The 14184-nt window shown below is 45.4% G+C and overlaps 1 protein-coding gene across 1 annotated transcript; it reads right to left on the bottom strand.

Moving 5' to 3' along the window:
• Positions 1-3772: 3772 nt before the first annotated feature.
• On the bottom strand, positions 3773-10715 carry LOC125942897 (uncharacterized). The gene is made up of 2 exons (XM_049661147.1): positions 7560-10715; positions 3773-7526 (listed from the first exon to the last, which is right to left on the bottom strand). The coding sequence occupies exon 2, from the start codon at positions 7392-7394 to the stop codon at positions 6387-6389; it is 1008 nt and encodes a 335-aa protein (XP_049517104.1). The 5' UTR covers positions 7395-7526; positions 7560-10715; the 3' UTR covers positions 3773-6386.
• Positions 10716-14184: the final 3469 nt, after the last annotated feature.

Genomic DNA, 14184 nt, shown 5'->3' with positions numbered 1-14184 from the left:
TACAGCAGAGGCTTACTTATTATCCATGCAGCAATATTTGACCATCCGTAAAGGTTTACAAGTTTACAAAAATGTAGTTATGCTCAAAATCTTTATTATTAATGACACTTTTTGTGCATCAGTTAAAGAGCATGTCTGGTGCAAGACAGGACAAAAAGGCATTTGAGCAGCCTGCATACAATACAGAAGCAGAAACGTGCGAATTTATATGTACAATTGCGAGTCTGTGGTTATTAAATGTCATAACTATGAGTGGAAAAAGTTCTAATGGCATAGAAAGCAATACTATTTCTCAAAATAATGATGCAATTGGGGCAGAGCATCACTGAGACCGAGATGACGCTTTTCGTTCCGCAAATTTAATACATACCACACGCAAAGTGCTTTCGCAAAATTATACATGTCTATTGCAGTGTCACGCCGCTTTGGTTCCACGTGAGGTTGGTCCAGTTGTCACATTCTGTTTTCTACCTTCTTTCTGATAGTAACCCGCAGTAGCGGGAGTAATGGAATGGGTGCCAAGGGCATGGAAGTGCAGTCAAGGATGGCAGAAAATTCAAATTGGGAAATTTTCAGGCGCAAGTTCAAATCAGCTGCGCAAGACATGGTAAATGGGGATCGCTGGGAGAGGCCGTCGTCCTGCAGTGGACATAAAAATAGTCTGACGGTGACGACACTATCTAGAATACAGCAGATACCCTTGAAAACAGGTTAGGTCATAGCTTTGCGAGTGTGTGCACAAAGGAAGATGTGGTTGGGCTTTCAGGCAGGGCGTTCTAGTCATGAATGAATAAGGGGAAAAACAATTGTCTGAATAGGTTGGTTGGGCACATATACAGTAGAACCTCGTTCATACATTCTGGAAAAAAATGCGAGGAAAAATGTACTAACCTAGAAAACATAAGATCCGAAGTAACTAAAGAACTTTGACCGACTCAACTGTATTTGACACCCGCGCTTCGCATTGCGGGAATCGTTGTGCAAGAGGAACGAGACGCCAGAGCGTGTCAAGCCTGTGGGGCTTTGCCAACCCAAGACATGTTTCGTTTTGCTAGTGTTTAAAGACATGCGGGAAACCGAAATGAAACTGAGCTGGTGGTCGAAGCGAAACATGACGCTCACATCGCGCCGACTGCAGCAGGAAACGGCGGTGTTTGAATTATCACCTACTAAAAGCATACATTATCGTAGCCGATTCTCGCCTACTACCAACCGCACTACGCCCTGCACGCTGTAAAACACATAGATGCTCATCGCAATAAGATTGGCGGCGATAGCTGTGAAGGCGGCGTGCAACGACCCGGGAGAATTGCTGGTACTGGAATAAGAAATTGAGTGCGCGCCGGCATTTTCAAGTGAGACGGACGGGAGAGTATTGCGAGAAAGCCGATGAGGCGGGTGGCTGCTGTTTTTCAATCGCAAGCACCTTGCCCATTTTCCCCTTTTCGTGTTTACATGGGACGTAGCAGCAGGAAACGTATCGTATGATCGCACTTTGGCGATGTAATGAACGTTGGTGCTGAAAAATCGTGTTTTCCGGGAATGTATGAAAAAAATAAGCATAACTCTATTGGGTATTTCTTTGTGTTCTCGATCGCAAACAATGGTGCAGGGAAATCGCACGTAACGGGATCGTATCAATGAGGTTCTACTGTACTCATTTAGCCTTAATGAATGCGATGAATGCATTGGCAGCCGGTTACATGTTTTCATATACAAGTTTTTATCTATTTTATGTGTTAGCGATTAATTAGGTATAATATTTTGAGCCTCTCTCGATACCGCCATACCTCTAAAGTTTCGAGGTTCGCACCCTGTAGATGAGCGCTAACTGATGTGTGACGGTGATAAGAAATAAAAATGAATAACTTATTTCCACTGTATGTTTTCGATTATGCTTCTGTTTGATAGGGTGTAAGGGTTCCAGACAGGAGCAGCATATTCTAATACAGTAAAAGCTCGATGATACAAATCTCACGGGGTCACGAAAAATATTCGTATTAGCCGAAATTCGTATCATCGAAACACAATTAAAACTACTGTCGAATCTCGATAATTCGAAATCGAAGGGGCCAAAAAATTTGTTCGAATTAAAAGGACGTATTTTTGAAGTATTCGTGCACCATAGCACGATGCACGAACGGTGCGAGTCGTGAAATATCGCGGCGCGCAAGCGCATAGCAAGCGCGGGCCACGAAACTGCTCACGCCGGCTAACGGTCGCTTCCCGATAACGACAGAAAACAAAGCGGCGCCGGCACACGGGTGCGCGCGGAGACCGTCGAAGGTGAGGGAGGAGGGCGGCAGGAAAGCGGATTTGGCCGCGTCAACTCAGCCGCTTCGGTGGCTCCCCTCGCCCTCCCTCTCAACTCCCTCGTAGCTCTCTCACCTTCGACTCCGTGCGCACATCTCCGTGCGCGCCCGCCGCCGTGCTGGCGCCAGCTTATTTTAGCCGCCCCCTGAAGTTTCGTTTTCTGCCGTTATCGAGAAGCGAGCGTTTGCGGGCGTGGCAGTTTCGTTGGCCCGACTGTGCCTCCGCCGCTGCTTCCCTCTGCGCTGCTGCCGCAGCGTGCAAGGTCAACATGCGACTAGAAAATAGAGGAGAAGGGTTCACTGCCATTTTATCCGCCTGGCTGAGACGTCGGCACTATTGTGTGCTAGAATACGGTTGTCTAGAACACTCTAGTCGGCACGTACACGCTTGTTCCGGCGCTATGCAGAAACGGCGACCTTGCAATTTGAGAGAGGGTGAAATTTCCGCCGAGGGTTTTTTTTTTTCCGTTCCTTCGCGCGCGGCATTGAGGGGTCTCTCCTGAGCTTTTGCTCTATGGCGGTGTCGGAGCAATGCCGGTCGGAGGCGCCGCCGCGTGATTTGGCGCGCTGCTAAGAGCATTGTCGGTGCGCGGTATGTTCGAAATAAGCGCGTTCGAATTCGCTTGCTTCGCGTTGACGTTGAACGAAAGCACGTTTTTCCTGATAGTCTCGCTGTGCAACAATTGTGCTCAGTGTTGACATTGCGAGGCCTAGCTGCTTAGCCAACTCCGTCCGCTTCCTCTTGGGATCCTCATCGACCTTTCGAAGAATGTCTAATTTCTCTTTAAAGGAGAATGCTTTCCACTTGCGAGACATAGCTCGCTGCGACTAGGAAAAATGGCGCAAACACGAAGAACGCGGCCCGAAGCGCAGCAGCCACTCCATCTGACGGCTCGCAGAAAAGGAGAAGTACAAAAGCACCAAAAGCGCCACCGCTTCAAACTCTTCGCGCCCAGTCGCGGAGTCCGCGCTGTCCAGCGCTGCGCCTCCGCACCAAAAGAGGAGAGAAAGCGCGTGACTGCGCGCTGTTCTCTTTCGCGGCCGTCGGTGGGGCGGCGTTTATTCGTATCAACCGACGCAGGCTGAAAATCGATTCGTAACAACCGTTCTCTAGCACGTTGCAAAGTAATGGGGCTCGGCCGGGACCACAGAAAAATTCGTATCATCCGGAAATTCGTATTAGCCGTGATCGTATCATCGAGCTTTTACTGTAATGGTTTTATATGCTAATAATTTTATGTTCCTGGTAGATTTAGCCACAGTTCTCAAGTGCCCAAGTTTCATTATGGTCCCTTTTTTTTTACATAAGCTACATGGTTAGTCCACCTAAGATGTAACGTGATCACTAATCCGAAGTATTTGTATTCACTAACAGACGACAGGTCATGACCACTAATGCTGTATACAAAAGTTAACGGCTTCATTTTGCGTGTTATCGTCATTGATACTGTTTTCATTAGATTAATAGTCACCTTTCTTTCTAAGCACCATGTTTTCATAGCAGATAAGGATGAGTTCACAACAGCCTGATCTTCCTTACTGCGAATTTCTCGATACATTATGCAGTCAACTCCAAACATTCAAATTTTAACTGGTGTATGCTTCACAATGTCATGAATAAAAAATTGAAAAAAGAGGGGCCCAAGACTGACCCTTGTGGGATTCCAGACTGAACTTCAGATGAGTTGGATTCTGCGTCATTGAAAACTACTGTCTGTCGCTTGCCCGTAAGTTATGCCTCTATCCACTGAATCAGCCAGTTGCTTTTGAGAATAGGTTTTCATTTTTCAGCAAATACACGCCGAAACTGGCGTGGCACGTGCTTTTTTAATTGAAGTTGATGTGTTTTCCTGTAAAGAGCAGCGTTCACACAAAATGCGCTCACAATATTTCTAATGGACTTGCACTAAGTTCTTATCCTTGTACGTATTAAAATTTAGTTGTTTGCTTGTTCCCTGCGACAGTCGGTAGTACTTTACTGATGTACATCCTGTTCTGGCTTTGTGCTCTTGTCTAGTCGCTCATAGCACTTCCGGGAGATGAGTGACGAATTCTATATTTCCAGAACCGAGCAATCGAGCGACAAGAACGTGCGATCTGTTCGCGGGACGGCCCATTTCATCGCTCGAAGCCGTCGCGCACAAAATCGTTCTCATGCAGTTTGGGCTTTAAGGTGCCACAATTGTGCCACGAACAAAGGACATGGGTTCGAGTGCCTTAATTAACTCTTACCTTAATTAAGATAGAGTTAAGGCACTCAAACCCACGAACTTTGGCGGGAGTCAGAAGGAAAGGCAAAGAGCTGAGAAAGCTGAACAAAACGCTGCAGAGGAGAGGGAAAGGCAAAGAGCTGAGAAAGCTGAACAAAACGCTGCAGAAGAAAGAGAAAGAGAAAGGCAGAGAGCTGATCAAAAGGGACCCTCGACCCTTGGTAGGGATCGAACCCACGAACTTAGGTGTTAGGGCAAAGTTAATTATGAAAAAGTTAATTCAGGCACTTTGGGGGACCTTTGGGGGAGTCGAACACTTCACCTTTGGTGTTAAGGTGAAGTTAAAGGCACTCGCACCCACAACCTTTGGTAGGACTCAGACCCTTGGTGTTACTTAGGGCAAAGTTTATTAAGGCACATTTAATTAAGGTAGAGTTATTTAGGGCACTCCAACCTATGACCTTTGGTGGGAGAAAACAAGTAATAGGAAGTAATTCGAATGAAGGTGTCAAGTAATTTAATGAAAGTCTCATGAGGGTGCAGGCTTTCGCCTTCATCCTCTTTAACGTGACTAAAGTGACTGTTAACTTTTTGGTAAATAATGCAAAGGTATTAGCGCATTCAGTGTACCTGACGAGAAAGGCATTAGGTATTTCGTCGACACCTGGCGACTTGATTACATCAAGCTCAAGAAGCAAATACAGCACACAACTATGTTTATGTTGCTGTCGCTAATGGGTGGAATGTTATCCATCCAAAATGATTGTGCGCGGTGTTTTGCCATCACTTTCATCAACAGAGCATTTGTAATTTTCAGTTTATCAGTCAGTATGGTACCGTCAACACATGTATCGGATGAGCAAGTCTTTTGGCGATAAGTATCATCCGAACTTATCCGGGCATGACTAAAGAAATCTTTCATATAAATATCTTTATAATGTTCTTTAGCTTTTGAAATACCACTTTTCAGCAGTAGACGCAGGTCGGTTAGCTTATCAGCGTTAGCCTTTGATTAGTGTGGTTCGTGTTCTCTTATTTCTTTTCAGTTTCGCCCTATATGCACGAGGTCTCTTGTCATCCATGGATAACCTTTTCACTTTATGGGTACATAAGTGTCGATACAGTTGTGAACAAGACTTTTGAAGCACCACCAAAGCTATCAGCAAACACTCAGGTTCTGAAAAAGATCCAAATTTAGAGGACTCGGTGTCCGATGCATCGTACTGACATCGCTAGCATGTGAGAACATCGGAATTAAGTGTTAGTCTTTTAGAGGGTTTTAATCCGAATGGTACGTGAGACATACCATTCTGTGATCTGAAATTCCTTCGAATATGACAGCAGTCGGATTATAGCTGGGGACAAGGCTGTGGTCGTTTACAAGGAAACGATGTAATGAGTACTGTGCGCAAGTCAATTGTTTTACAAGTCAGCCCAGGGAAAAGAACAATCTCACTTAAAAGTTCTGTGGCCGCGCAAAGGGCATCAGGGAAATCGCTTGACCGACTTACGGGACGTTGAAATTGCCAGCAAGCAAAAGATTCTTGCTATGTTTCAGTCATTCATTCATCTTTATTTACAACATATTCTACAAAATACGAAAGCATTGCTGGACCAATTGGTTAGTCCCGGGTCCATAGTCAATTTAGTGTATAAAATGCAGCACACGAGCAAACTGAAACAGCAGACATAATGCATAATATTAACATAACTCATACACGAAGGTAAATATAAACTCGGTGTTCTTTTATCCTTCACACACACGAACTAACAAAACAGACATAATACATAACAATGAAATTGACATGCACAACTTAGGCAGGAATGTAAATAAAAAGAAGTGTACTTTTATCGACTGTAGCTTTCAAAAAAAGTATTTCCTCACAGCGGACCTGAAGTTATGGGCTTCTTTCATATGTATTGGCAGAGAATTCCAAATTAGTGCACTGTTAAATTCCATGAGCCTTTTCCCGTACAGATTACAAGGAGGCAGATTAAAACACTGATTAAGACACTGAGTTGCAGCTCTTGTATTTCGTAATGGGATTTTAAACAAGGTAATTGGAAGTGAATCATTGGTTTCGATAATACTATGAATGACCTCAGCAATTTTCAATTCATACAATGCATGCACTGGCAACACATGCAATGAGCTATACAAGTACGTACTGGATTGTGTACACCTAGAAGAAGTGATCATTCTTAATGCGCGTTTTTGCAAACGGAATACAGGATCAAGGTAAGTTATAAAAGTGTTTCCCCGTGAATCAATACAATAAGATATGCGACTCTGAATGAAGAAAAAGTACAGAATGCGTAGGACGGGATATTCGAAACTTTCACAAGCCTTAAGAAGAATATAACATCCGCAGGCAAGCTTGGAACAAAGCTGTTTAATGCGAGTTTTCCAGTGCATGTCTGAATCTAAGAAAATGCCTAAAAATTCAATAAGATTATCAAAATATATGTCACACTTAAGTGGACGATAAAATCCAGCAATTACAAGAGGGAAATAATCCAAGAACACTTTCACAATGATGCATTCAATGCCTCTGCTAATCGGGTAATATTTGAACTTGTAATGATTTGTGCAACAAAGCAACTCCACCTCCTCGATAATCTCTGTATTTCTATAAATTTTGTACCCTGGCAGTATTATCTCTAAGTCTGATATACTGGAGAGAAGCCAAGTTTCTGTTATTACAATGACATGTGGCTTGGGTGCCATTAAGATGCTCTGCAAGTCTCTTAGTTTATTTACGATGCTGCGAGCATTTAGATTAATGCCACAGAAGTTTCCTTCAGTGGACAAGAAGGTTCGCTGTTTCTTTTTAGATTTTTTGTTGGCTGAGCTGAGCATACATTTCACCATTTATGATGACCTTGTCCATGTGAAAACTTCACTTTTCAGATGTCTTTTGTTACATTTGCAGTGCACTCCCATAGGTGCTTTCTTATTTGCTTATTTCCTTTCAGTCGAAACATCTTCTGCAATGGAGATATCCTTCCCTTCAAGTTTACAACAGTTTTTGAATACACTAATCTTTTCACGGTGGGCTTTTGAATACACTAATCTTGTCACGGTGGGCGGTTGACCCGAGCACAAGTGGCCTATTCTTGTTCCACTTCTTTTGTGCTATCCGGTAAATTCTTTCGACCTTGATCCCAAGCGTGTTTTCAAATATTTCGAATGCTACGGTATTTGTAAGAGATTGGAATGCTCTATCAGCAGGTCCTGGTAAGCCAAGCACAAGGAGTTTATTGTCTGCTCGTCTTCGAGATCGACTAATTTTCTTTGCATGTTCTGAATGGTTATCACAAGACTAGAAAGGCTGTAGCGTACTTGCCCCCAGCGGGAACGAAAAGAAAATGTTGGCTCCCCGTGAAGGTTTTGGGACGAGTCTGGTATATTTCAAAAGGGAAAGCACGTTGCAGAAAAGAAAAGATAACATGAAGGGGGCGTGTTGGCTGCATCTCTCCCGTGGCGTGCGGGAGATAACATATGGAGGCATGTTGGCAGCGTACGGCCCATGCGCCGCCAGCGCACAAATATACACAAACACATGAGTAAAGGGGAGGCATCTAACGGATTGCGTTGCGTCCTGTGGGCTGTAATTCAAGCTCCCGGCATTGGCGACCGCCACAAGGGCAACACATTTAATTAAGGTAGAGTAATAGGAAGTAATTCGAATGAAGGTGTCAAGTAATTTAATGAAAGTCTCATGAGGGTGCAGGCTTTCGCCTTCATCCTCTTTAACGTGACTAAAGTGACTGTTAACTTTTTGGTAAATAATGCAAAGGTATTAGCGCATTCAGTGTACCTGACGAGAAAGGCATTAGGTATTTCGTCGACACAACACAAAAGATTCCAGGAACTTGTTCTGAAGGCACCGGTCGCGAGGCGGATACCTAGATGGTGCACAGGATCTAGCATCTTCAGAGCGCTGGGTGAAGCGGATTGGTAGACTATAGCACCGTAGTCTAACCGCGACCATATAAGGCTTTTGTGCAGGCACTAGACGGCGGAGCAAGAAAAAAAAAGAACGAACAAATGCGTGCGCTAGTCGTCGAGGTGAGCCAGTTTCATGCGGTCAAGAGAAAAGACTTCCTCTCTGTCGCGAACACGAATGGTCACAGATTTTTGTGACCGCGACAGCACATGAAAAGGCCCATCGTACACAGGAGTCAATAGCGCTTTCACTGTGTCCCATCGCACGAACACATGGGTTGCCACATTCATGGCCGGGAAGAAAAACACTCTTTGGTTGCAGCTGACACGTGGCACGTTGGATTGCAGGTGCTCCAACCAGGAATGTAGCTTTTCTATGTGTTGTAAAGGTGTTGGCATAAGGGCTTGGTTTCTCACCAAAGAATTCTCCCGGTATGCAGATTGTAGAGCCGTACAGCATTTCCACGGTCTTGTTTTACCACGGCATGCAGGCTGAGAACGAGAGGGAGCTTCTCCATCCAGTGCACTCTATCCAACTTGGCCGCTTCAGTTGGCGGTGCAGACGCTCCACCATTCCATTGCTCACTGGGTGGTAAGCCGTAGTGTATTGGAGCTGCGTTCCCAGAAGCCTTGCTAGCGCAGAGAACAGGTTGCTCTGGAATTGTAGGCCGCAGTCAGTTATGCGCAGTAGGCAGCCATAGCGCGAGACCCCTATGGCCACAAACACCTGTGTGGCGGTCCTGGCAGCGATGTCCAGAATCGACGTCGCCTCAGGTAACCATGAGTAGCGATCGACACACGTGAGCAGGTAGTTGTATCCCTGAGAAGGCGGAAGAATACCCAGGGTGTCAAAGGAACGCTCTGGTGGCTGAAATGGCTGCAGTGCTGTGCGCATGTGACAAGTCACCTAGACTGCTTGACATGTTCAGCACGTCTTCGCCCAGCATCGAATGTCTGCGTTAATTCCTGGCCACACAAAGCAGTCCGGGATGAGCCTTTGTGTTGCACAGATTCCTGGATGGCTGAGGCCGTGAAGGCTGTCAAACACAGCACGCCAAAACTGGACATGGACGAAGGGTCTGGGAGTTTTCTTTTTTTCGCATCAGCAATGACAAGAGTAAAGGCCTGATACAGTCAACGTCTGTTAATTTGACCCTGATGGGACTGACAACACTGACTGAATTGCCCCCCGACGGTCCGAATTAAACAAGATGCGGAAAGAACACACCGGTGATACATTTGGCAGTATTTGCCCTATTATAGCATGCCCCCGAATCAGAGGCGCGCCTACTTTCTATGTGCCCAAAGTAGAAAACCAATCTAGAAATTACATTAAAGCTCCTATACAAAGTAGAAATCTAATGCGCACATAATTTTTCGGTGGCCAGCTTGCTGAACTCAACTTTGCTGCACGGTTTATGATCACCTTTGCCGCGATACATCCATGTTATGTGATAAAGTGTATGAACACCATGAATGCGGTTTTGCTTTCATGTCCAACTGCACTGCGCAGGCAACTTCCTGCCCAATTTTCTCAAGAAAGGTGCACGTTAGAATCGGGTAAATAACTCGTTACAACAAAGTTGAAGGGGGAACCGCAATTACTTGGTTATATCCATTACCATCATGAATCATGAAAAAGAATTATGAGAAAGAAATTTACAGAAGAATAAAATTGGGTTGGAGTGCATACAGAGGCATGCATTGCCAAATCCTGACTGGGAGATTACCACTGTCGTTGAAAAGCAAAGTGTACGATCATTGTATTCCACCAGTGATAACATATGGGGCAGAAACTTGGATGTTTAACAAAGAAGCTCGAGAACAAGTTAAGGACCGTACAAAGAGCGATGGAACGAAAAATATTAGATCTAACGTTATAGGAAGATAGGAAGAGAGCGGTGTGGATCAGAGAACATAATCAGAGGCACGTCGCTGCGTTGCGTCTGTTTGGGAACCGGCCAGCCAACTGCTGCCACTCCTTCATTACTTTCTACCTGCTCATGAAACTTCCGCATAACGCTATGGGAAAGCGTTATGTGTGAAATATGTTTCACAGCCGCCATCACTGCATAAGCTTCTGCAGTGAAGATGCTGGTTTCCAGGTGCAGGACGTCGGATTCTGAAAATGACGGACCAGCAGCTGCATATGATACGCCGGAGTGTGACTTCGATGCGTCTGTGTAGAATTGTGGACAAGAATACTTCCACTGGAGTTCAAGGAACTGCATACGAATGTGTACTTCTGAAGCGTGTTTCGCGATTTCCTCAAATGATAAGTCACACACTTTCTCCTGCCACAGCCATGGCAAAAGCGGCTTTGCTGGAGCCATTATTTCATGTGTAGGGAGCGGAATACCCATGTCCTCACTCAGTTTCCTTACACGAAGTGAAAAGGGCTGTCTCACTGAAGGTCGGTTTTGAAAAAGTATACTAGACGTTGTATCGTTTATCGTTGAATAGCATGGATGTTCACAGTTGGAACTTACTTTCAGAAAGTATAAGAAACTAGAGTATGTCCTCTGCAGTTCAAGAGACCACACATCTGATTCTACATACAGGCTCTGTATGGGACTTGTTCTGAAGGCACCGGTCGCGAGGCGGATACCTAGATGGTGCACAGGATCTAGCATCTTCAGAGCGCTGGGTGAAGCGGATTGGTAGACTATAGCACCGTAGTCTAACCGCGACCATATAAGGCTTTTGTGCAGAGTCATGAGGCACTTCCTGTCACTACCCCACGTTGTGTGCAACAGGATTTTAAGGATATTTAGCGTTCTTAGGCATTTACCTTTAATGTACTTTATGTGAGAAATAAAGGTAAGCTTTGAATCTAGTATGACGCCTAAGAATTTGTGTTCTGCATTCACAGGAACGCGTTCTCCATGGAGTTCAATAATGGGCTCTCGGACCAAGCATCTTTTTCGTGTAAACAGGACACAGGAGCTCTTTTGGGGATTGAGCTTAAATCCATTCTCATTAGCCCACTTAGACAGTTTGTTCAGGCCTAGCTGAACTTGTCGCTCACAGATGGACAGGTTACATGACTTGAATCCTATCTGCACGTCATCAACATATGCGCAATAAAATAAACTTCGCGGAATACAGGAGCGCAATGAATTCATTTTGACAATAAAAAGGGTGCAACTAAGGACGCCACCCTGAGGCACTCCAGTTTCCTGGACAAATTGCCTAGACAAAATGTTTCCAATTCTAACACGGAATGTCCGGTTAGAAAGGTAGCTTTCAATTAAGCTAAACATGTTTCCACGGATTCCCATTTCGGAAAGGTCTCTTAATATTCCGTAACGCCAGGTAGTATCGTATGCTTTTTCCATATCGAGGAATACCGATAGAAAGAATTGTTTATGAATGAAGGCATCACGAATAATGCCCTCAATGCGTACGAGATGGTCAGTCGTCGACCGGCCTTCCCTAAAGCCACACTGGCACGCATCAAGCAGTTTGTTCGATTCCAGAAAATGTAGAAGACGGCGATTAACCATCTTTTCGAAAAGCTTACAAAGGCAACTCGTAAGCGCTATTGGGCGGTAGCTTGTTACAGAGGAGGGATCTTTACCCTGCTTCAGAACTGGAATAACAACAGCTTCTTTCCATGCAGCTGGAAGGTACCCGGCAGTAAACATTTTATTAAAAAGTACTAGGAGCGTCCTTAATGTGTCTGTGTGGAGGTTTTTAATCATGTCATACATGATTCTGTCGGCCCCCGGGGCAGAGCTTTTACACATGTTCAAAGAAGCTTTTAACTCAGCGATGCTAAAAGGAAGGTTATGAGCGTTGTTCTTTGTGCACTTGCGGTCGAGTGCCTTGCGTTCAGCTATCTGTTTGTGCTTCAGAAATGATTCGGAGTACTGCGTCGAGCTCGACACACGCTCAAAGTGTTCACCGAGAGCATTCGCCTGGTCCTTCAAGCCGTTCCCTTGTTCATTGACAAGTGGTAATGGGTGGGTTTCCTGCCCCTTTAGCCTTCTAAGGCCATTCCATACTTTAGACTCTTGTGTGTAAGATGTTATGCCAGACAGAAACCTCTCCCAGCTAGCCCTCTTTGCTTGTCGCCGCGTCCGTCTTCCCAGTGATTTTGCCAGTTTAAATTCTATGAGATTTTCCGCAGTCGGAGAGCAACGGAGTACACCCCATGCTCTGCTTCTGTTTCTTTCGTGCCAGTCTGCACTCCTCATTCCACCAGGGGACCTGTCTTTAACCTGAGAGACCTTTTGTTTGCGGAATGAATTTTTCCGCTGTGCCGATTATAAAACCAGTAAAATACGCTACTGCGTCTTTAATATTAAAATTGTTCATAAAATCTTCTGATAAGTATGTTGACTCTTTAAAACTTTTCCAATCAGCGGACGGTATTTTCCAACGGGGGGCGTGGGGTGGACTATCATGTTCCTATATTAAGTTAGGCATTACAGGAAAGTGGTCGCTCCCAAATGGGTTCTTGACAACATTCCAGTCTATGTAAGGAAGGAGGCTCGCAGTGCCAATCGCTAAATCTATAGAAGAATATGAATTATTGTGGATATTATAATATGTGGGCTCTTTTTTATTAAAGAGGCACACACCAGATGTTACCGAAAAGTTTTCAATAAGTCGACCCCTGGCATCACACCGGGAGTCTCCCCACAAAGTACTGTGAGCATTAAAATCACCGGTTATAATATAGGGCTCCGGGAGCTGGTCAGTCAGCTTGTAGAACTCTGTTTTGCTAAGTTGGTGATGAGGCGGTATGTAAATGCAACAGATGGTTACTAATTTTTTAAAGAGAATTGCTCGCACAGATACCGCCTCAAGGGACGTCTGAAGAGAAAGGTTATGACAAGCAACAGACTTATCTACTATTATTGCTACTCCACCGGACGGGGTGACAGCGTCGTCACGGTCCCTCCGAAAGATAGCATATTGTCTGAGGAAGTTTGTTTGTTGGGGTTTTACATGCGTTTCCTGAACTCACAGCACTTTTGGCTTATATTTATGGAGGAGTTCTGTGATATCGTCGAGGTTATGGAGAAGTCCTCTCACATTCCATTGTAGGATTTGTGTGTCCATTTGAATAGTGTTTTATGCTGTATGTTCAAGAATGCAATGTTGGCTCACGGGCCTTTTCCAGGCGCCATGACACGAGATTTTTCTTTTTTGGAGCGGTCGATAGAATCGCGCCGCTCCTTAGGCGCTGGTGGCGCCGTCTGGCCGGTTGTTGTGTCCATTGCATCTTGCGACGCGCTGGACACACGCTCTTGCGAGCGGTTCATTTGACGTGAAGGCCTCGTCTCGAGAGACGGGACCTTGGAGGCCACCAGCCCGGAGGTCGATGGCCCCTTGTTCCGAGATGGCGGAGCAGCGCTAGCTGCAGCCGCCGAAGGGGCGGATGGCGTCACCGCCGGCTCACTATGCGTGTGCCAGACAGCCGCCGGAAGCCGTTGTGGCGCTGCCCCCTGACGCACCACTTCGGCAAAGCTGGTTTTCGGCAGGTGCGATACCCGCCTGCGTGCCTCCTTGAAAGTTATGTTTTCCTTTACTTTAATAGTTACTATTTCTTTTTCTTTTTTCCAGGATGGGCACGACCGCGAGTAGGCGGTGTGGTCCCCATCACAGTTAACACAATGTAGAGAGCTTTCACAAGACTCGGAGGAATGTTCAGGAGCACTGCATTTTGCACAAGTTTGGCGGCCTCGGCAGTTCTGGGAACTAT

The sequence above is a fragment of the Dermacentor silvarum genome, chromosome 2, assembly GCF_013339745.2.
Source record: "Dermacentor silvarum isolate Dsil-2018 chromosome 2, BIME_Dsil_1.4, whole genome shotgun sequence".
NCBI lineage: Eukaryota > Metazoa > Arthropoda > Arachnida > Ixodida > Ixodidae > Dermacentor > Dermacentor silvarum.
Note: the sequence above shows the minus strand (reverse complement) of the source record. Positions and strands in the feature narration are given on the sequence as shown.